Consider the following 24,123-nt stretch of genomic DNA (forward strand, 5'->3'; position numbering starts at 1 on the left):
AAAGAACTTTTATGCCTAAACTGCTTAGAGCAAAGTTTACACTGGTAAGGTTTTTCTCCCGTGTGAATTTTCGTATGTTGATATAAAGAACTTTTGTGCGTAAACTGCTTAGAGCAAAGTTTACACTGGTAAGGTTTTTCTCCAGTGTGAACTTTCGTATGTTGATATAAATAACTTTTATGCGTAAACTGCTTAGAGCAAAGTTCACACTGGTAAGGTTTTTCTCCCGTGTGAACTTTCGTATGTTGGTATAAAGAACTTTTATGCGTAAACTGCTTAGAGCAAAGTTCACACTGGTAAGGTTCTTCTACAGTGTGAACTTTCGTATGTTGATATAAAGAACTTTTATGCGTAAACTGCTTAGAGCAAAGTTCACACTGGTAAGGTTTTTCTCCCGTGTGAACTTTCGTATGTCGATATAAATTACTTTTATGCACAAACTGCTTAAAGCAAAGTTCACACTGGTAAGTTTTTTCTCCGTGAGCTTTCGTATGTCGATATAAATTACTTATATGCGAAAACTGCTTAGAGCAAAATTTACACTGGTAAGGTTTTTCTCCCGTGTGAACTTTCTTATGTTTATTTAAAGAACATTTTTGAGAAAACTGTTTAAAACAAATTTCACACTTGTAAGGTTTTTCTCCAGTGTGAACTCTCATGTGTACCTTTAATGAACGTATATGGGCAAGTTGCTTAAAACAAATTTCACATTTCAATGCTTTTTCTTCAAGAGGTCGGTCTAAGTGTTTTTTATTACATGATCCTGCAAGTATTGTTTTCATAATTTTCGATGTGTTCTCCTCCTCCAAAAGGCCTAAAATAAAAACTAAAATACATATTTTTTTAGTTTAAGAAAAACTGTAGTGTAACAGATCAGACAATTTTAAAAATTCAGATTCAATTGACGGAAGTACGCTAAATTTAGTACAATTTAAATTTTATGATTTCCAAAATATTGATTGAGAAGAAAAAGACGATAGAAAGGCTCAACTAAACTATAATAAAACACAAACTAATAAAAAGTTTCAATACTCAGAATTTTGTTTTTCCATTAAGTATTGCACTATAATGTTTCTTTCTTAGTTACACAAGGTAGATATAAAGAAAATTAGTATCTAAACTATGTGAAGTCTTTCTAGTGTATGCTACTTTAGACATATTTTTTATAGTACCTTCTCTTTATACTAAATTATACCTACAGAAAATTACGGTTTTGTTGGGGTAAAATTTATTTTATGGAAATTTTTTTGTGAAAAATTTAAACTACAAACGCGTCAATATTCGGCGTCTTTAAGGCTACTTAACACTTCATTCTGATAACGTTGTATAATTTCGATGTTACTTTCTTTTGCACAGCCCCATAACTGTATCCCAAATGTCCATATTGGTTTAGGGACTTGCTTATGCAATAACAAATTGTTGTAAGTAGACAGGGCGGAATTTTTTCCCATCAACCAGTCTGTATCTTTCTGAATATATTTCCTAATTATATCTATTTTTCTCTTAATATGCCCTTTCCAGCATATTCATGGAATCTAACGTCATATCCAAATATGTTGCCATGTTTGCATAAGGTATTTAGTTCCTGTTTATACTGACTGAAATATGTTGTTTTTAATTTCTTAGTAAAATTGACATGAACAGATTTTTAAAACATAAGGCGAAACCTTCATAAAAAAGTACCAAGGAAAGACCAAAAATCCTGATTGAAATTATTATCATAGGAACATATACGTACCCACCTATATTTTTTAATAAAGTCCATTTAGCCTGCTAACAATAAATTCTAGAGGTGATTAAGGACTAACCAAACATATTTGAAGCTACCATCTAACAGTAAAACCAACGATGATATACAGTATCCTAAAACTTCAAGGACTAATGTAGGTATATAAAATTTTGGTGCTTTTTAACACAGATAAAAACAGACTAAAATAATAGTAGAGAGAAAAATTTTCGCAAAAAAAAACTGGGTCCAATAAATGCGAAATGAATTTGGCATAACTTTAAGCAATACAATAAGTAGAAATAGCCGAAGTAAAAGATATGATCACTACAAAAAAAATAAATCCCTCCAAAGGTCAGAACAACTATATTTTCACAGTGATTCCTATGAAATGACAAGCAATGACAACGATTTTATATACTTTACAGATTACTAGTGGCTAAAAATTGTAAACGTTACACAAAATATAGTTCCTTATGAAAATACAGGTTAGTAAATTGAATAACATATTCTATCTACATAAAAATTAATAAGTTTCAACAAGACCATAGAAAAAATTATATGGATCTAATTAAACATAATTTAATATCTACACATTTAACAAAAAATGACTGATTTGTTGCTACAACATTTATTTTACAGCAATTTTTTTGTGTAAAATTTATACTTTTGTCTTTTACGGTAGTGCAAAATCAAGTATTGTAAATGTTTAAGCATCATCAAATTTGCGCTACCAAGGAATATAAGGCATTTATATTCTGAAACTATTTTATTGTGGCATGCTTTTTGTGAGTGGGTAAACAAATCAAAATTTACAAAATTTCTTGGATATTAATACGCAGTATTATCACTAAAAATTGGAACAAAATGATTGTAAAGTTAGTCATACTTCAAATAGTTCAATGCAAACATTAGAATTCCTCGGGAATTTTAATAATTCACAGGTTTTGGTAGGTAATTATTAATATAATGAAATACACTTATCGTTTAAATAAATTTATTGTTTTTCTAATAATTGTGAGTTTTATTTAGTTTTCCCATCACTTTGATGACACTTTTTTTATAACGAACAAATATAATTCTTCATAAAAACAGTCAATCCCAGTTACTGATTCAAGAAATGATTTGTCACATTGTCCACCCATTAAGATTTTTGTTAAGGATGCGATTTCATAATGTTGTTTCAAATTAGTTGGTCTATTAAACTGCTTAAAAGAAATATCACATTTGTAAAGTTCTTCTCCAGTGTGAACTTTTATATGTTAATTTAAAGACCTTTTACGAATAAACCGATGAAAACAAACTTCGCACTTTTAAGGTTTTTCTCCAGTGTGAACTTTCGTATGTTGATATAAAGAACTTTTACGCGTAAACTGCTTAGAGCAAAGTTCACACTGGTAAGGTTTTTTCCCCGTGTGAATTTTCGTATGTCGATATAAATTACTTTTATGCACAAACTGCTTAGAGCAAAGTTCACACTGGTACCGTTTTTCTCCCGTGTGAACTTTCGTATGTTGATATAAATAACTTTTATGCGTAAACTGCTTAGAGCAAAGTTCACACTGGTAAGGTTTTTCTCCCGTGTGAATTTTCGTATGTCGATATAAAGAACTTTTATGTCTAAACTGCTTAGAGCAAAGTTGACACTGGTAACGTTTTTCTCCGGTGTGAACTTTCGTATGTTGATATAAAGAACTTCTATGTGTAAACTGCTTAGAGCAAATTTCACACTGGTAAGGTTTTTCTCCCGTGTGAACTTTCTTATGTTTATTTAAAGAACATTTTTGAGAAAACTGTTTAAAACAAATTTCACACTTGTAAGGTTTTTCTCCAGTGTGAACTCTCATGTGTACCTTTAATGAACGTATATGGGCAAGTTGCTTAAAACAAATTTCACATTTCAATGCTTTTTCTTCAAGAGATTGGTCTAAGTGTTTTTTATTACATGATCCTGCAAGTATTGTTTTCATAATTTTCGATGTGTTCTCCTCCTCCAAAAGGCCTAAAATAAAAACTAAAATACATATTTTTTTAGTTTAAGAAAAACTGTAGTGCAACAGAACAGACAATTTTAAAAATTCAGAGTCAATTACCTGAACTACGCTAAATTTAGTACAATTTAAATTTTATGATTTCCAAAATATTGATTGAGAAGAAAAAGACGACGATAGAAAGGCTCAACTAAACTATAATAAAACACAGACTAATAAAAAGTTTCAATACTCAGAATTTTGTTTTTCCATTAAGTACTGCACCATGTTTCTTTCTTAGTTACACAAGGTAGATATAAAGAAAATTGGTATCTAAACTATGTGAAGTCTTTCTAGTGTATGCTACTTTAGACATATTTTTTATAGTACCTTTTCTTAATACTAAATTATACCTACAGAAAATTACGGTTTTTTTGGGATAAAATTTATTTTATGGCAATTTTTTTTGTGAAAAATTTAAAATACAAACGTGTCAATATTCGGCGTCTTTAATGCTACTTAACACTTCATTCTGATAACGTTGTATAATTTCGATGTTACTTTCTTTTGCACAGCCCCATAAATGTATCCTAAATGTCCATATTGGTTTAGGAATTTGCTCATGCAATAACAATTTGTTGTAAGTAGACAGGGCGGAATTTTTTCCCATCAACCAGTCTATATCTTTCTGAATGTATTTCCTAATTAAATCTTTTTTTCTCTTAATATGCCCTTTCCAGCATAGCATGGAATCTAACGTCATATCCAAATATGTTGCCATGTTTGCATAAGGTATTTAGTTCCTGTTTATACTGACTGAACTATGTTGTTTTCAATCTCTTAGTAAAATTGACATGAACAGATTTTTAAAACATAAGGCGAAACCTTCATAAAAAAGTACCAAGAAAAGACCAAAAATCCTGATTGAAATTATTATCATAGGAACATATACGTACCCACTTATATTTTTTCATAAAGTCCATTTAGCATACTAACAATAAATTCTAGAGGTGATTAAGGACTAATCAAACATATTTGAAGCTACCATCTAACAGTAAAACCAACGATGATAACAGTATCCTTAAACTTCAAGGACCAATGTATGTGTATAAAACTTTGGTGCTTTTTAACACAGATAAAAACAGACTAAAATAATAGTAGAGAGAAAAATTTTCGCAAAAAAAAACTGGGTCCAATAAATGCGAAAGGAATTTGGCATAACTTTGAGCAATACAATAAGTAGAAATAGCCGAAGTAAAAGATATGATCACTACAAAAAAATAAATCCCTCCAAAGGTCAGAACAACTATATTTTCACAGTGATTCCTATGAAATGACAAGTAATGACAACGATTTTATATACTTTACAGATTACTAGGGGCTATAAATTGTAAACGTTACACAAAATATAGTTCCTTAAGAAAATACAGGTTAGTTAATTGAAGAACATATTCTATGTATATAAAAATCACTTAGTTTCAACAAGACCTTAGAAAAAATTATATGGATATAATTAAACATAATTTATTATCTATACATTTAACAAAAAATGACTGATTTGTTGCTACAATATTTATTTGATAGCAATTGTTTTGTATAAAATGTATACTTTTGTCTTTTACGGTAGAGCAAAATCAAGTATTGTAAATGTTTAAGCATTATCAAATTTGCGCTACCAAGGAATATAAGGCATTTATATTCTGAACCTATTTTATTGTGGCATACTTTTTGTGAGTTGGTAAACAAATCAAAATTTACAAAATTTATTGGATATTAATAAGCAGTATTAAGGTCCATTCGCTCAACTCGGGCATATTTTGACATATTCATAGCTGGAACAAAAGTTCCTAGCTCACAGTATTAACAGCTTAAATAAACTTTTATTACAGACTTCTTTCATTGAAAAAAGAAGAATTATTCTAAAGAGTGGAAGTGTATACTAAACCTTTAATATTTTGGGTAGTATATATTTAAAAAATATATTTCAGTTGTTATAATTTACCATAATTATTTATTATATGATGCAAATAAATAAATATTGATTTTCGGTAATTCGTAAAGTTCTAGGTTATATACTATTTAGTTTGTTTACTAATAATATTGGGTATAAGTACGTGTGCTTGGTTATATAGTAATTTCCAGCCACTTATAGTCTGTCAAAAAGTAACTAACTTCGCAAAAAAATAATTACTAAATTCACTAAATAGTTCGGACTGGGAATAGCGAACCGACTATATCACTAAAAATTGCAACACAATTCTTGTAGTTAGTCATACTTCAAATAGTTCAATGCAAACATTAGAATTCCTTGGGAATTTTAATAATTCACAGGTTTTGGTACGTAATTATTAATATAATCAAATACATTTATTGTTAAATAAATTTATTGCTTTTCTAATAATTGTGAGTTTTATTTAGTTTTCCCATCACTTTTTCACATAAAAATTCTGAAAATTCGGCCTAAAGTTTGATGACACTTTTTTATAACGAACAAATATAATTCTTCAGAAAAACAGCCAATCCCAGGCAGTGATTCAAGAAATGATTTGTCACATTGTCCACCCATTAAGATTTTTGTTTAGGATGCGTTTTCATATGTTGTTTCAAATTAGTTGGTTTATTAAACTGCTTAAAAGAAATATCACATTTGTAAAGTTCTTCTCCTGTGTGAACTTTTATATGTTAATTTAAAGACCTTTTACGAATAAACCGATGAAAACAAACTTCGCACTTTTAAGGTTTTTCTCCAGTGTGAACTTTCGTATGTTGATATAAAGAAATTTTATGCTTAAACTGCTTAGAGCAAAGTTCACACTGGTAAGGTTTTTCTCCCGTGTGAACTTTCGTATGTTGATATAAAGAACTTTTATGCCTAAACTGCTTAGAGCAAATTTCACACTGGTAAGGTTTTTCTCCCGTGTGAACTTTCGTATGCTGATTTAAAGAACTTTTAGACGTAAACTGCTTAGAGCAAAGTTCACACTGGTAAGGTTTTTCTCCAGTGTGAACTTTCGTATGTTGATATAAATAACTTTTATGCACAAACTGCTTAGAGCAAAGTTCACACTGGTAAAGTTTTTCTCCGTGAGCTTTCGTATGTCGATATAATTTACTTATATGCGAAAACTGCTTAGAGCAAAATTCACACTGGTAAGGTTTTTCTCCCGTGTGAACTTTCTTATGTTGATTTAAATAACCTATTTGAGAAAACTGTTTAAAACAAATTTCACACTTGTAAGGTTTTTCGCCAGTGTGAACTCTCATGTGTATCTTTAATGTACTAATATGGGCAAGTTGCTTAAAACAAATTTCACATTTCAATGCTTCTTCTTCAAGAGGTCTGTCTATGTGTTTTTTATTACATGATCCAGCAAGTATTGTTTTCATAATTTTCGATGTGTTCTCCTCCTCCAAAAGGCCTAAAATAAAAACTAAAATACATATTTTTTTAGTTTAAGAAAAACTGTAGTGCAACAGAACAGACAATTTTAAAAATTCAGATTCAATTGACGGAAGTACGCTAAATTTAGTACAATTTAAATTTTATGATTTCCAAAATATTGATTGAGAAGAAAATGACGACGATAGAAAGGCTCAACTAAACTATAATAAAACACAGACTAATAAAAAGTTTCAATACTCTGAATTTTGTTTTTCATATTTTTTATAGTACCTTCTCTTTATACTAAATTATACCTACAGAAAATTACGATTTTGTTGAGATAAAATTTATTTTATGGCAATTTTTTTTGTGAAAAATTTAAACTACAAACGCGTCAATATTCGGCGTCTTTTGTTTGTATTTCCTTATTTGAAATTAAACTCGGACAGTTACTATTTTAATGTGAATGAACCACAATTGAAGTTTAAAATAAGTTTATTGGAGATATAAGTTTATTTAAATTTCCACTTCGGAAATCGTTCACAAAATACAAACAATAATATATTTTTTTTTAATTTCCGAAGTGGCAATTAAAACGTCAATAAACTTATTTTAAACTTCAATTGTGGCTTATTCTTATTAAAATAGTACTTACGTTAAGATGCCGCAAGAAAATAGCTTCAGAACAAAACTCGGATAGTTGTTTACAATTCCTTCATACAAGTTGTATACAAGTAATTTTATTAAAAATATTATGCTACACTGGACGCTTTACATTGATTATTTATCCAAATCATCATTGCATACAAAAAACCAAACACTTCAAATCAAAATGTTCAAATGCCCTGCTTTTTTTAGACAGTAATTTTTGGCTGTTCATTAAATATTAGCTTTTGTCCCAAGACACATTTTTTATCAGTAAAACTCCACCAGGATTCTTATGGTTATTGCTATCTCATGATTAATGATTACTAAGATAAATAAAGAGGTTGGTTCTATCTGATTGATAATTGAGGAGACTTATCTAAAGGTCATATTCACCAATAATCCTTAGGCTCCAATGCATAATAACACTACTAACTAATGTGTACACTTCAGTCGCATCTTGGTCTGCTTCACATTCTCGAACGCATTCGTTCTAGTAAATCTTCTTATCTGATTAGCGTTGTCTAGGAGTTTGATTTGACATTGGCATGTCTAAAGAGCCGATGTTCATGGCTCTTGGCAAACTTACTTATTGTTTGGCTACCCGTAACCATCTGGACGACAGTTTCTGATGTACCAGGGAGCCCTGATGATACTACTAACACTTCATTCTGATAACGTTGTATAATTTAAATGTTAGTTTCTTTTGCACAGCTCCATAAATGTATCCTAAATGTCCATATTGGTTTAGGAATTTGCTCATGCAATAACAATTTGTTGTAAGTAGACAGGGCGGAATTTTTTCCCATCAACCAGTCTATATCTTTCTGAATTTATTTCCTAATTATATCTTTTTTTTCTCTTAATATGCCCTTTCCAGCATATTCATGGAATCTAACGTCACATCCAAATATGTTGCCATGTTTGAATAAGATATTTAGTTCCTGTTTATACTGACTGAAATATGTTGTTTTTAATTTCTTAGTAAAATTGACATAAAAGATTTTTAGAACATAAGGTGAAACCTTCATAAAAAAGTACCAAGAAAAGACCATAAATCCTGATTGAAATTATTATCATAGGAACATATACGTACCCACCTATATTTTTTAATAACGTCCATTAGGCATGCTAACAATAAATTCTAGACGTGATTAAGGGCTAACCAAACATATTTGAAGCTACCCTCTAACAGTAAAACCAACGATGATATACAGTATCCTAAAACTTCAAGGACTAATGTAGGTATATAAAACTTTGGTGCTTTTTAACACAGATAAAAACAGACTAAAATAATAGTAAAGAGAAAAATTTTCACAAAAAAAACTGGGTCCAATAAATGCGAAATGAATTTGGCGTAACTTTGAGCAATACAATAAGTAGAAATAGCTGAAGTAAAAGATATGATCACTACAAAAAAATAAATCCCTCCATAGGTCAGAACATCTATATGTTCACAGTGATTACTATGAAATGACAAGCAATGACAACGATTTTATATACTTTACAGATTACTAGGGGCTATAAATTGTAAACGTTACACAAAATATAGTTCCTTAAGAAAATACAGGTTAGTTAATTGAAGAACATATTCTATGTATATAAAAATCACTTAGTTTCAACAAGACCTTAGAAAAAATTATATGGATATAATTAAACATAATTTATTATCTATACATTTAACAAAAAATGACTGATTTGTTGCTACAATATTTATTTGATAGCAATTGTTTTGTATAAAATGTATACTTTTGTCTTTTACGGTAGAGCAAAATCAAGTATTGTAAATGTTTAAGCATTATCAAATTTGCGCTACCAAGGAATATAAGGCATTTATATTCTGAACCTATTTTATTGTGGCATACTTTTTGTGAGTGGGTAAACAAATAAAAATTTACAAAATTTATTGGATATTAATACGCAGTATTAAGGTCTATTCGCTCAACTCGGGCATATTTTGACATATTCATAGCTGGAACAAAAGTTCCTAGCTCACAGTATTAACAGCTTAAATAAACTTTTATTACAGACTTCTTTCATTGAAAAAAGAAGAATTATTCTAAAGAGTGGAAGTGTATACTAAACCTTTAATATTTTGGGTAGTATATATTTAAAAAATATATTCCAGTTGTTATAATTTAACATAACTATTTATTATATGATGCAAATAAATAAATATTGGTTTTCGGTAATTCGTAAAGTTCTAGGTTATATACTATTTAGTTTGTTTACTAATAATATTGGCTACAAGTACGTGTGCTTGGATATATAGTAATTTCCAGCCACTTATAGTCTGTCAAAAAGTAACTAACTTCGCAAAAAAATAATTACTAAATTCACTAGACAGTTCGGACTGGGAATAACGAACCAACTATATCACTAAAAATTGCAACAAAATTCTTGTAGTTACTCATACTTCAAATAGTTCAGTGCAAACATTAGAATTCCTTGAGAATTTTAATAATTCACAGGTTTTGGTACGTAATTATTAATATAATCAAATACATTTATCGTTAAATAAATTTATTGTTTTTCTAATAATTGAAAGTTTTATTTAGTTTTCCCATCACTTTTTCACCTAAAAATTCGGCCTAAAGTTTGATGCCACTTTTTTATAACGAACAAACATAATTCTTCAGAAAAACAGTCAATCCCAGGCAGTGATTCAAGAAATGATTTGGCACATTGTCCACCCATTAAGATTTTTGTTAAGGATGCGATTTCATATGTTGTTTCAAATTAGTTGGTCTATTAAACTGCTTAAAAGAAATATCACATTTGTAGTTCTTCTCCAGTGTGAACTTTTATATGTTAATTTAAAGACCTTTTACGAATAAACCGATGAAAACAAACTTCGCACTTTTAAGGTTTTTCTCCACTGTGAACTTTCGTATGTTGATATAAAGAACTTTTATGCCTAAACTGCTTAGAGCAAAGTTCACACTGGTAACGTTTTTCTCCCGTGTGAACTTTCGTATGTCGATATAAAGAATTTTTATGCGTAAACTGCTTAGAGCAAATTTCACACTGGTAAGCTTTTTCTCCAGTGTGAACTTTCGTATGTTCATATAAAGAACTTTTATACGTAAACTGCTTAGAGCAAAGTTCGCACTGGTAAGGTTCTTCTACAGTGTGAACTTTCGTATGTTGATATAAAGAACTTTTATGCCTAAACTGCTTAGAGCAAAGGTCACACTGGTAAGGTTTTTCTCCCGTGTGAACTTTCGTATGTTGATATAAAGAACTTTTATGCCTAAACTGCTTAGAGCAAAGTTCACACTGGTAAGGTTTTTCTCCCGTGTGAACTTTCGTATGCTGATTTAAAGAACTTTTAGACGTAAACTGCTTAGAGCAAAGTTCACACTGGTAAGGTTTTTCTCCAGTGTGAACTTTCGTATGTTGATATAAATAACTTTTATGCACAAACTGCTTAGAGCAAAGTTCACACTGGTAAAGTTTTTCTCCGTGAGCTTTCGTATGTCGATATAATTTACTTATATGCGAAAACTGCTTAGAGCAAAATTCACACTGGTAAGGTTTTTCTCCCGTGTGAACTTTCTTATGTTGATTTAAATAACCTATTTGAGAAAACTGTTTAAAACAAATTTCACACTTGTAAGGTTTTTCGCCAGTGTGAACTCTCATGTGTATCTTTAATGTACTAATATGGGCAAGTTGCTTAAAACAAATTTCACATTTCAATGCTTCTTCTTCAAGAGGTCTGTCTATGTGTTTTTTATTACATGATCCAGCAAGTATTGTTTTCATAATTTTCGATGTGTTCTCCTCCTCAAAAAGGCCTAAAATAAAAACTGAAATATATATTTTTTAGGTTACGAAAAACTGAAGTGCAACAGAACAGACAATTTTAAAAATTCAGATTCAATTGACGGAAGTGCGCTAAATGTGGAACAATTTAAATTTTATGATTTCCAAAATATTGATTGAGAAGAAAATGACGACGATAGAAAGGCTCAACTAAACTATAATAAAGCACAGATTAATAAAAAGTTTCAATACTCTGAATTTTGTTTTTCCATTAAGTACTGCACTATAATGTTTCTTAGTTACACAAGGTAGATATAAAGAAAATTAGTATCTAAACTATGTGAAGGGTTTTTAGTCTTTATAGTGTACGCTACTTTAGACATATTGTTTATAGTACCTTCTCTTTGTACTAAATTATACCTACAGAAAATTGCGGTTTTGTTGGGATAAAATTTATTTTATGGCAATTTTTTTTGGCGAAAAATTTAAACTGTTCATTCAAACGCGTCAATATTCGGCGTCTTTTGTTTGTATTTCCTTATTTGAAATTAAACTCGGAAAGTTACTATTTTAATGTGAATAAACCACAATTGAAGTTTAAAATAAGTTTATTGACGTATAAAAAATTCCATTTCGGAAATCGTTCACAAATTAAAAACAATAATATATTTTTTTAAGATTTCCGAAGTGGCAATTAAAACGTCAATAAACTTATTTTAAACTTCAATTGTGGCTTATTCCTATTAAAATAGTACTTACGTTAAGATGCCACAAGAAAATTGCTTCAGAACAAAACTCGGACAGTTGTTTACAATTCCTTCATACAAGTTGTATACAATTAATTTTATTAAAAATATTATGCTACACTGGACGCTTTACATTGATAATTTATCCAAATCATCATTGCATACAAAAAACCAAACACTTCAAATAAAAATGTTCAAACGCTCTGCTTTTCTTTAGAAAGTAGTTTTTGGCTATTCATTAAATGTTAACTTTTGTTCCAAGACACATTTTTTATCAGTAAAACTCCACCAGGATTCTTATGGTTAGTTATCTCATGATTACTAAAATAAATACACAAGTTAGTTCTATCTGATTGATAATTGAGGAGACTCATCTAAAGGTCATATTCACGAATAATCCTTAGGCTCCAATGCATAATAACACTACTAACTAATGTGTACACTTGAGTCACATCTTGCTCTGCTTTTTTACTTATCACATTCTCGAACGCATTCGTTCTCGTAAATCTTCTTATCTGATTGGCGTTGTCTAGGAGTTTGATTTGACATTCGCATGTCTAAAGAGCCGCTGTTCATGGCTCTTCGTAAACTTACTTATTGTTTGGCTACCCGTAACCATCTGGACGACAGTTTCTGATGTACCAGGAAGCTCTGATGATGCTACTTAATACTTCATTCTGATAACGTTGTATAATTTAAATGTTACTTTCTTTTGCACAGCCCCATAAATGTATCCCAAATGTCCATATTGGTTTAGGAACTTGCTTACGCAATAACAATTTGTTGTAAGTAGAGAGGGCGCAATTTTGTCCCATCAACCAGTATATATCTTTTTGAATTTACTTCCTAATTCTATCTTTTTTTCCTGATGATAAAAGACCAAAAATCCTGATTGAAATTATTATCATAGGAACATATACGTACCCACCTATATTTTTTAATAACGTCCGTTTAGCATGCTAACAATAAATTCTACAGGTGATTAAGGACTAATCAAACATATTTGAAGCTAATATCTAACAGTAAAATTAACGATGATATACAGTACCCTAAAACTTCAAGGACTAATGTATGTGTATAAAACTTTGTTGCTCTTTAACACAGATAAAAACAGACCAATATAATAGTAGAGAGGAAAACTCTCGCAAAAAGACTGGGCCCAATAAATGCGAATTGAATTTGGCGTAACTTTGAGCAATACAATAAGTAGAAATAACTGAAGTAAAAGATATGATCACTACAAAAAAAGTAAACCTCTCCAATTGTCAGAACATCTATACGTTCACAGTTATTACTATGAAATGACAAGCAATGACGATTTTATATACTTTACAGATTACTGGGGGTATAAATTGTAAACGATACACAAAATATAGTTCCTTATGAAAATACAGGTTAGTTAATTGTAACATATTCTATATGTATAAATATTTCTAAGTTTGAACAAGACCATTTTGTTTTGTTTGGACTTTATCATTTATAGTGTATTTTAGCGTATTACTAATGTTTGTATTTTGAGAACGATTTCCGAAGTGGAAATTGAAATGTCAATAAATGTATTTTAACCTTTAATTGTGGCTTATTCCCATTTAAATAGTAATTAATTTACTAGACAAATAGGATGGAGGAATCAATATAGGAGGCAGAAAAATCAGCAACCTGCTATACATACATGACACACTTATACCAAAGAATATAGATGCATTGAAAATCATGATTATTTTCGTATCAAACAACAATTATCTTTACCCTCACTCAAGAACCGTTGTGATATGTCAGGAGCTATATTTATATATATATATATATATATATATATATATATATATATATATATATATATATATATATATATATAAGATCATACATGGATTTATTGATTGTCCAAACCTGTTGAGCCAGATTAACTTTAATGTTCCCCATCAAGCGCTATGGTACCACAATGTATTCAATACTCCTTTCCACAGAACAACCTATGGCATTCACAACCCATTGGATAGATACATGGGGCTATTAAATGATCGCAAGTTTGATATTTTCAATATAACTTTAACTCGGTTAAAAAGATCTCTTGCTTTGTGATATGTCTATTGGAATTGTTGAATTTTGTTCTTGTTATACTTTGTTTTTTTAGTATGTAAGATTTTTAGTCTCATTTTTTTTTTGAAACTTTTTAATATTGATTTTATATTATAAGTAATGTCAAGTTTTGAATCCTAACTGTGATATTGTATATTGTAATTTAAACTGTTAATTATCCCGTGTGGACGATTTTCACATTTGGTCCCATTGAAGATAGCTATAATTGAGCTGTCAATTAAAGTTCATAGAACGAAATGTTGGTTCTTGACTGTGTTGCCATGTTTGTTTAATAAATCGGAAAATAGCATGTGATTTATGATTAATAAAAATCCAATAGAACGTTAACAAACTAACAGTAAAAAAGAAATTCGTTCAAAAAATAATAAGAATAGTATTCAGGTACTTTCCACAGATATCTGGTGACCATCTGTAACAATCTGGCAACTAGTGGTTTGAGGATTGCCAAATCTATTAGCTTATTATCAAAGGCAAATGCCAAAAAAATGTTGTAATAATTAACTGCAATTTATATGAGAAGAAACGAGTATTTATTTGTTCGTGTTGTATATAAAAAAATAAAAAACGTGCATAATTCATATAATAATATAATAAAAATGTATTTTTGAAAGCTTCTCTATTTGTAATTGACGCCTACAACATATACATTATAAAGACATGACAACACAGTCAAACGTCAAAAATTTGTTTTGTGAATTTAATTCACAGCTCCTTTGTAGCTATCTTCAATGGGACCAAATGTGAAAATCGTCCATCCCGTGTATTAAATAAATAAAATAAAATAAATGCATATGTGTCTATATTCTTTGCTTATACTAGCAGCGACTTCTTTCATTAAAAAAAAGAATAATCATAACTAATAGGTGTACCTACCTATATATTCATTCATTTTCATTAAAAGCTTTCCATATTATGTACATACTAATCTCTAAACTATAAAATTTCAAAAATAGACTTTTGTTTAATTAATGCAGTTTTATTTTGTTAATAAACTGCATTTGAAAATGTTTTCTTTAAATAAAAATTTAATCAATGCAATATAGCAAAAAATGATTACTAAATTTACTAGACAGGTAGGACTAGAGTCAGTGAACTGAGTAGGTATAACAGTCCATGTGTATTAGAAGCATAAAAAGTTGTGTTAAATGTAGCTAAAAACTACCTAGTAAGAATTAAATATTCAAATTTTTCATAGAGAAAACTATATTTGTGTAATAGGATAAAAGAAAACTATAACAAAAGTTTATCATACATATTTTACCAATTATCTCACCTGAGTTATACTCATCTGCTTCATTCTTCACATCTCCTAGGTCAAGGACAGTGGACAACTGACTCTCTAGATATTTAGGGTCATCTTCAACAAAATCTTCCTTAATTTCAGCTTTTACTACCATAGCTAATAAAAAATATGAATTATATCACATTGTTTGGTACTAATTGTTATTGTCTTACTAAAGTTAACTTCTGGTTCACTCTTCAAATCACCAAGATCTGTTGATGTGGAAGGCCGTCTCTCTATAGGTCCTTGGTCATATTCAACAACCTCTTCCTTAATTTCATTTTTAAATTCCATAACTAACAAGTGTGTTAAAACAAGTACTGGGTGATAAACACTAGGTATATATAAAGGCTATTTTTATTATAACCAATGGTAATCAAATATTTGGTTTTGGGTATAAAAACAGTATCAGATCAACACCAACACCATACAGTGTTTTATACTTAGAATTTCAAGTTCAAAGGGGATAATTGTATACCCAATGATGCCATTGTACTCATGGTATGGTAAATACAATAAAAAATTGAATACACAAGAACACAATGCACAGAGCAGAGGGCACAGTTTAACCAAAGAATATAGACGCTTCGCTTCTACAAAATTGTATGATATTGCGCATGACATTTGACAGCTGGCCCAGTAGTGTGACGTAGTCAAGACCGCTCGAACCACCTCGAACCCATTATTACAGCTTAACCACAGTATATTGCTTATAAAGAATTCTTTATAAGCAATATACTGTGGCTTAACTTACATATTAATTTTGAAATTATGGTCAAAAAATGATCTATTTTTTTTAAATCTTTTGTATTGGTTATAATTGAATAAAAAATATATTTTCAGTAGCGTAAAACCTTTACTTTTCCTAGGGATTCAGGCGAAATATTTATTTTTGTTTTCATACATATAGGTACTAATAATATAAGCACTCTTTTTGTATACAAATCCGTTGAAATTTAAAAATTTTCTGCAGAGGAAATAGTGTGAATAGGCAAATAGTAATAGATTTGCTTAATCTGATTTACTGTCATTCACTTCCAAGCAATTTTACTGAAATAAAAACAAAATAGATTACAATAAAAAAAAATCTGTTGTACAATTCAATATAGTATTTTAGATGAGTTATAACGAAATTTAGTAAAATAAAAAATATACACATTACTATAACCTACCGATTATCAGCCGAAGTCACCGGTAGATTTTTTATGTTTTTAAAGCAACGCGGGTTTTTCGATTTCCCTATCACTAACAATTTTCGCTTCACCGAACCTGTCATGTTAGCGGCCAGTAAAACTGTAATGCGTTCCTTAGAGAGCTTTCCACCAACGCACTCCAGGCCATACGTTTTCTAGCCAATCATCCGTTACGTTTTTGTTAACATCGCGAGCTTCTCCGCTGATTTGCCCGTAATTGATCTTGTGCCGCAGCTTCCACTTGCTTAGATAACCTTCAGATGTCTTGAAATTCTCAATTCCAAGTTCAGTTGCAAAAAACTCAGCTTTTGTCCTGACCATAGGCCCAGAAATTGGAATCACTGGTTCATACGCTGCTGCTGGAACCACTGAAGCATAGCGCGATCTAAATCTTCGTGCTGAGGTTTCCGCAACTTCTTCCTGCTACCGTCTTCCATCTCCGCATTAAGCCACTTTTTTCTGTCCTTCCATATCGTAGCCACAGTTGACTGAGACAGCCCCGTCCGGCGGACGTCATCCGATTGCTTTTCACCTTTCTCTATTGCTCGAGTTATCGATAACTTTTCCTCCACCGAGAGCACTTTACGCTTTTTCGAAAACATGTTGACTGTTGACACATTAAGACACAACTCAAACTGGAAATGAAAAGTCGTCAATAGATGACAACATCTGTGTGATAACAGTTAGGTACGCAGCCCGAACAATAAACGTGAGTCACTTAATTCTCTGATAAGAAAGAGTAGAATGGGTGGCAGCACAATTTATCAAACATATCCATATAATTTCGTGGACTTGGAAAACGGTAATGCTTGCTAGTAGTATCCATGCAATCTGGAACACAACATTTTCTTCTTTGTTCATTTCTTCGTTTTTCCATTGGTATTCCATATAATGTGTTCGATGCCATAATAAAAAATCGTCTAAGATTGTACCTTTTTGCACTACTTATATAAAAAATTTTAAAATAAATTATAAAAAAAAACAAATACAAATATGGCGCCGTATTTGTTTAAACTCAACTTTGAATTGACCACAGCACACTCCCTCCGCGTAGGAACGAGACGAGCAGACGTGATTTGACCTTGGCTATCCCTGTTACCAATTTATACTTCATCTAATTTACATACCGTTGCACGTCATCCGCGTCATAGCCCGTGAGGACACATGATACCAACACGAAATCTTTAGGCGGTAGGTGTGTTCTTTTTTAGAATCACTTTGCCGAGTACACTGGCATTACAGCCACTAGACATATTTTATTATATACGCGTAGAAATAATATTTAAAGATTTGTAATAATGTTAACTTAAAGAAATACACAATCATATGTTTCATTTAATTTGTATAAATGCATTATAAAGCGTTTTTATGAAGAATATTTGTTCGGAACACACTGTAACTGTAATCGAACGAAGGTGATATTTTGGCATAAATTGGTAACACTTATTTGACAGTTGCGGTGTTGACACTTTGGTTTTGTTTTTATTATTTACTATTAATTAAACTACGTTGTTTTTTAAACAAGCGGCTCAAATTGTTTTTAACAAGATTATTTTTTAACTCTTATTTTGTTTCTATTTATATACATTAAATATTAATTTGTTTTGTTGTACAATCCACTTTTGCAATAATTATGTGACCTATTTGATTTAAAATGGATTCAGGATTTTTTTATACTTTGGCAACTATGTCAACTTCGATCTCTGTCAATGATAATGACGTGCAACGGTAAGTAAATTAGATGGACATGTAGGTGTAATTTTATCTATGGTGTGATTTGTCATATGATTTTGTCATAAGCACTGTCATGCGGCTCGTCATAGCTTGTCACAGGAAAATAGGACGGTATACTCCTTAGACAAGGAAAGAGAGCTCGGTTCGCTATTCCCAGTCCGAACTGTCTAGTGAATATAGTAATTATTTTTTTGCGAAGGTAGTTACTTTTTGACAGACTAAAAGTGGCTGGAAATTACTATACAACCAAGCACACGTACTCATAGCCAATATTAATAGTAAACAAACTAAATAGTAAATAAAATAGAACTTTGCGAATTACCGACAATCAATATTTACTTATCTGCACCATATAATAAATAGTTTTGTTAAATTATAACAACTAAAATATATTTTTTAAATATATACTACCCAAAATTTGATGGGTTTAGTATACACTTCCACTATTTAGAATAATTCTTCTTTTTTTTAAGGAAAGAAGTCTGCAATAATAGGATACTTGAGCTATTAATACTGAGAAGTAGGAATTGTTATGTTGTAGGTTTCCAACAATGAATCTGTCAAAATATGCCTCAGCTACGCGAATGGAGTTATACCAAAGAATATAGACGAGAAAGGTGAAAACCAATCGGATGACGTTCGCCGGACGGGGCTGTCTCAGTCAACTGTGGCTACGATATGGAAGGACAGAAAAAAGTGGCTTAAAGCGGAGATGGAGGGCGGTAGCAGGAAGAAGTTGCGGAAACCTGAGCACGAAGATTTAGATCGCGCTATGCTTCAGTGGTTCCAGCAGCAGCGTATGAACCATATTCCACTTTCTGGGCCTATAATCAAGACAAAAGCTGAGTTTTTCGCAACTAAACTTGGAATTGAGAATTTCAAGACATCTGAGGGTTATCTAAGCAAGTGGAAGCTGCGGCACAAGATCAACTACGGGCAAATCAACGGAGAGGCTCGCGATGTTAACAAAAACGTAACGGATGATTGGCTAGAAAACGTATGGCCTAGAGTGCGTTGGTGGAAAGCTCTCTAAGGAATGCATTACAGTTTTACTGGCCGCTAACATGACAGGTTCGGTGAAGCGAAAATTGTTAGTGATAGGGAAGTCGAAAAACCCGCGTTGCTTTTAAAACATAAAAAATCTACCGGTGACCTATAAAGAAAATTTTTGAAGAAGCGATAAGAAAGTGGAATATCGAGCTTAAAGCGAAAAAAATTCTTTTGCTTATAGACAATTGTCCTGCTCATCCTGTATTGCGCGACCTTCAAAACATAGAACTCTGTTTTCATGCCAGCAAACACAACGAGTGTCCTTCAGCTTATGGACCAAAGTGTCATCAAGAGTTTGAAAAGCCATTACAGGAAAAGTCTTTTGATGCAATTGGTTGAGAATAATGGAGATCTTAAACTAAACATTCTTGACGCCATCCTAATGATTAGTAACTCCTAGGACGAGGTGACGAACAATACAATAAAACATTCCTTCAAACACGCAGGATGGCTGGAAGATCAAGGATTGACTGATGATGAAGATGACCTGCCATTAGATGTTTGGGCCAGACAGTTTGAACTTACTATCACCTACGGACCGGAAGAGCTAACAGATTTTGAAGAAGTTGATAAAAATGTAGCTACAACATCTGCACTTTCTGACGAGGACATCCTGCAAGCAGTTCGTGTAGAAGAAGAAGAAAACAGTGACTCGGAAGTGTAAGCAGAGCCAGAACCAGCTCCGACCCCTCAGCAGGCATTGGATGCGGCAAAAGTACTGCATCGATTCTTCATCCACTAGGAAGACGATATGAGTTCTGTGGAAGATTCGATGCGTTTTCTGGACAAGGTCAGGTCATTTCTGTGAAAAGGGAAAAGAAGACAGACCAAGGTGAAAGATTTTTTAGATAATGTGATTTTTTATTGTACAGTACACATGTTTTAATTGTACAGTCATTTTTTATACTTTATTGCTTAATTCATTTATATTCGTTTTGATAATTTTTTTAAATTAAAATAGGTTATTTAGTACAGTATTATTAATATTACAGTACCGAATTTTGTCCCTCTCTCTGTATAACGATCTCTCCTTATAACGATGAAAATTCCCGGTCCCTTGAATCTCGTTATAGAGAGAGAGGACTATATATATATATATATATATATATATATATATATATATATATATATATATATATATATATATATATATATATATATATATATATATGTATATATATATATATATATATATATACATATATATATATATATATATATATATATATATATATATATATATATATATATATATATATCTGCTTCAATATTAGCCTCCTAAATTGTTTAAATTATCGCACCATCTTTTTATTGGTCTGGCAATACTCCTTCGTCAATTTGGTGACTTATCTCGTGCTATTCTTACTATCCTATCCTCTGCCGTTCTACTAATGTTTTCGTTCCACTCCTATTTCCGTTTCATCACCCATCCATTTATGTCTTCTATATTGCATGCTCTTCTTCTTATATAGATAGTATAGATACTTCTTCTTCAACATCTCCGTAACTAGTTATATCCATTCCCAGATATCTAAACATTGCTTCCTGCTTTATTATTTTCCCATCAATTTTGATTTTACATCGTAGTGGGTATATTTAGATGTTGTCATACATTTGGTTTTTTCTGCTGATATTATCATATTGTATTTCTTGGCTATTGTGTTGAATATGTGGTATATTTTTGGAGCTCCTTATGTCTCGGCGATTAATGCGGCGTCGTCTGTATAACATAATATTTGAATTTCTTTGTTCCCCATTCTGTAACCATGACTTTTACGTACTGCTTGTATTATTTCGTCCATTATTATATTAAAGAGAAGTGGGCTTAACGAGTCACCTTGTCTGACTCCGCTTTGTAGTGATATACACTGTGTTAATTTTCCATTTATCTTTGCCTTTATTCGATTATGGAAGTAGATGTTTTCGATGGTTTGTATAATATTGATTAGTATGTTTCTTTTATACAGTAGGTGTAAGACGTCTTCGATTTGGATGCGATCGAAAGCCTTTGTTAAGGTTATAAAACATAGATATGCTGGTTTATTGTACTGGATGGTCTTTTCTGTGATTTGTCTTCTGTACACATACGCCGTCTACGTAGGATCGTCCGGATCTGAATCCTTATTGTTCATCTGATACCTATCATTATTCTTTTTTCTTAATTAGTATTTTTTTTACATTTAGAAAATATTATCATAGGTTTAATAAAAATAAGAAGACGTTATTTATGTAATTTATTTAAATAATTTATATTAGAAATGTCCTTTCTTAACTACGGCAATGGTTAAAAAGCTTCCGACTTTTAAGTTTAATATTCTAATTATATTCCTTAACTATGGAGACAACGCGAAATAAAATAACAATATCCCTCCCTTTCTATGTTGCATTTTATTGTTGCATTTCATTACTGCATTCAGTAGTTTACTAGTTGCTTGACATCTAACGATAAGGTAAATACATTCGCGCTTTATTATCAAAATGAAACATAAAATAGTTGACCTATACCAGTTGCTTTCTACTAAACTTAAAGAATATGAAATAATCGATGAAAAAATTGGCGCGCTTACAGCCCCAGGAGAACATTATGGATCCGTCATAATAAGTGTTGACTTAAAAGTGAAATCAACAAACAACGGTCACGAAGAAAAAACTATTAATCTTGTTGCTAAACTGCTACCTGCGAATGAAATGCTAAGAAAAGTGTTTGACGTGTTAGTGACATTTAAAAAAGAAGTTTTTGCATATACCGTAGCTGTTCCTACTCTAGTTGCTTTCCAAGAAGAGTACCAAATACCAGCTTTGAAATGTTACAGTAATTTATTTCCCCAGTGTTTTGGTGCACGGTTAAGTGTAACTGAAAGCAGTGATCAAGTTGATGATACCGGTGTTTTAATTTTTGAAAATTTGAAAACTCAAGGCTTTTATACTCAAGATAGATTGAAAGGATACGATACAGAAGCAGTTAAAATTATCTTAAAAGATTTAGCCCGATTTCATGCTACACCGATTGCCTTAAAATTGCTAAAACCAAAAGTTTTTCAAGACAAAATTAAGCCATGTTTAGTTCGAAATAAAGGTTTGGAACAAGTGAAAGAAATAGCAGAAGTTTTTCATATGTCTATCATTGACGGAGCTAAAGATTGTCCTGAGCTAGAACCATATCTAGACAGAATCAAAAATGTATGCAATCGTTTTACTGATCCAAATTTTGTCAGACCTGTACCTTCGGAACCATGGAGCACTATATCACACAGTGATTTCTGGACAAGTAATTCCATGATGCTTAAAAATTCTGAGGGAAAATACGTACAAAGTAAAATTTTAGATCTACAACTCCTAACGTACAACTCTGCTCTTTGTGACTTGGTATTTTTCCTTTTCACCAGTGTTATAAAAGAAGATTTGGAGAAAAATTTTGACAATTTTCTTAAAATTTATTACGACAATTTTATGGATACTTTAAAAGATTTTGATCTAGACGTGGAATTATTTTCCTGGGATGGTTTTAAAGAGGAGTTTGAAAAAGCTGGACAAAACGAAGTTTACCACATATTGGTTATGTTGAAACCGATTTGTACCGAACGGGGGATCGTACAAAATAGCCCCCAAAATTTTGTGGACTCTGATTGGACCAGAAAAGATTTACTTGGACCGAGTCATCGACGACAAATAAGAAACACAGTCCTAGCTTTTATTGAAAGAAATTGGATTTAATTGATATATATATATATATATATATATATATATATATATATATATATATATATATATATACATAAATTATATTTATTAGTACCTAATAATTTACATTAATAATAAAATTTTTGTCAAAATTTATTTTTATTTATTTTTATTCTTTTCTAACATATTTCAGACATCTATTGGTCAGATAGGTGTGATTTCTTCTTCTTCTTCTTAGTATTCATTCTTCAGTAACACAACATCTCAAAGCTAACAAGTATTTTTCAGTTATATTTGTAATGTAGCATCATCATCATCTAGCCTTCATCTATCACATCCACTGCTGGACATCGGCCTACCTTAAACTCCTCCATTCTTTGTGCTCTTTGTTGCCAATTTTTGGTGACACGCCTGATGCCGTCAGCCAACGTGTAGATGATCTTCCTCTACTACGTTTGTCTGCTCTTGGCCTCCAATGTGTAATTTTGCTCGTCCATCGTGAGCCATGCATTCTAGCTACATGGCCTGCCCAATTCCATTTTAGTTCCGCTATGTGTTCCACAACATCAGCAATACTCGTCCTTCTTCGCAGATCGTCGTTTCTTATTCGGTCCCGCAAAGTCACTCCCAGCATAGACCGTTCCATTCGTATCTGTACCACTCTCAATTTCGAAGTCGCAGTCTTGGTTAGAGTCATAGTTTCCGCCTTATAGGTCATAACCGGTAATACGCATTGGTCAAATACTTTTCTTTTGAGGCTAATTGGTACGTTGGCCTTAAGTGTGTCTCACAGTTTTGCAAAGGCTGCCCACGCTAAAGTAATTCGTCTTTATATTTCGCATGTTTGGT

General features: G+C 31.3%; 2 protein-coding genes across 2 annotated transcripts in view; one reads left to right on the forward strand and one right to left on the reverse strand.

The window, feature by feature from the left end:
- LOC140443301 (uncharacterized) overlaps positions 1–16,208 on the reverse strand; it is a 151,319-nt gene extending 135,111 nt beyond the window's left edge. The window contains exons 1-2 of the mRNA XM_072534484.1: positions 15,790–16,208; positions 15,608–15,733 (exon numbers count right to left, since the gene is read on the reverse strand). Of these exons, the coding sequence (XP_072390585.1) occupies positions 15,608–15,631 (24 nt within the window). The 5' untranslated portion in view covers positions 15,632–15,733; positions 15,790–16,208. The remainder of the gene's footprint in view (positions 1–15,607; positions 15,734–15,789) is intronic.
- Positions 16,209–22,018: 5,810 nt separating this feature from the next.
- Positions 22,019–23,307, forward strand: LOC140444258 (uncharacterized). Its single transcript, XM_072536003.1, has one exon. It carries the CDS (start codon positions 22,072–22,074, stop codon positions 23,305–23,307), a length of 1,236 nt encoding a protein of 411 aa, XP_072392104.1. The 5' UTR covers positions 22,019–22,071.
- Positions 23,308–24,123: the final 816 nt, after the last annotated feature.

The sequence above is a fragment of the Diabrotica undecimpunctata genome, chromosome 6, assembly GCF_040954645.1.
Source record: "Diabrotica undecimpunctata isolate CICGRU chromosome 6, icDiaUnde3, whole genome shotgun sequence".
NCBI classification, from domain to species: domain Eukaryota; kingdom Metazoa; phylum Arthropoda; class Insecta; order Coleoptera; family Chrysomelidae; genus Diabrotica; species Diabrotica undecimpunctata.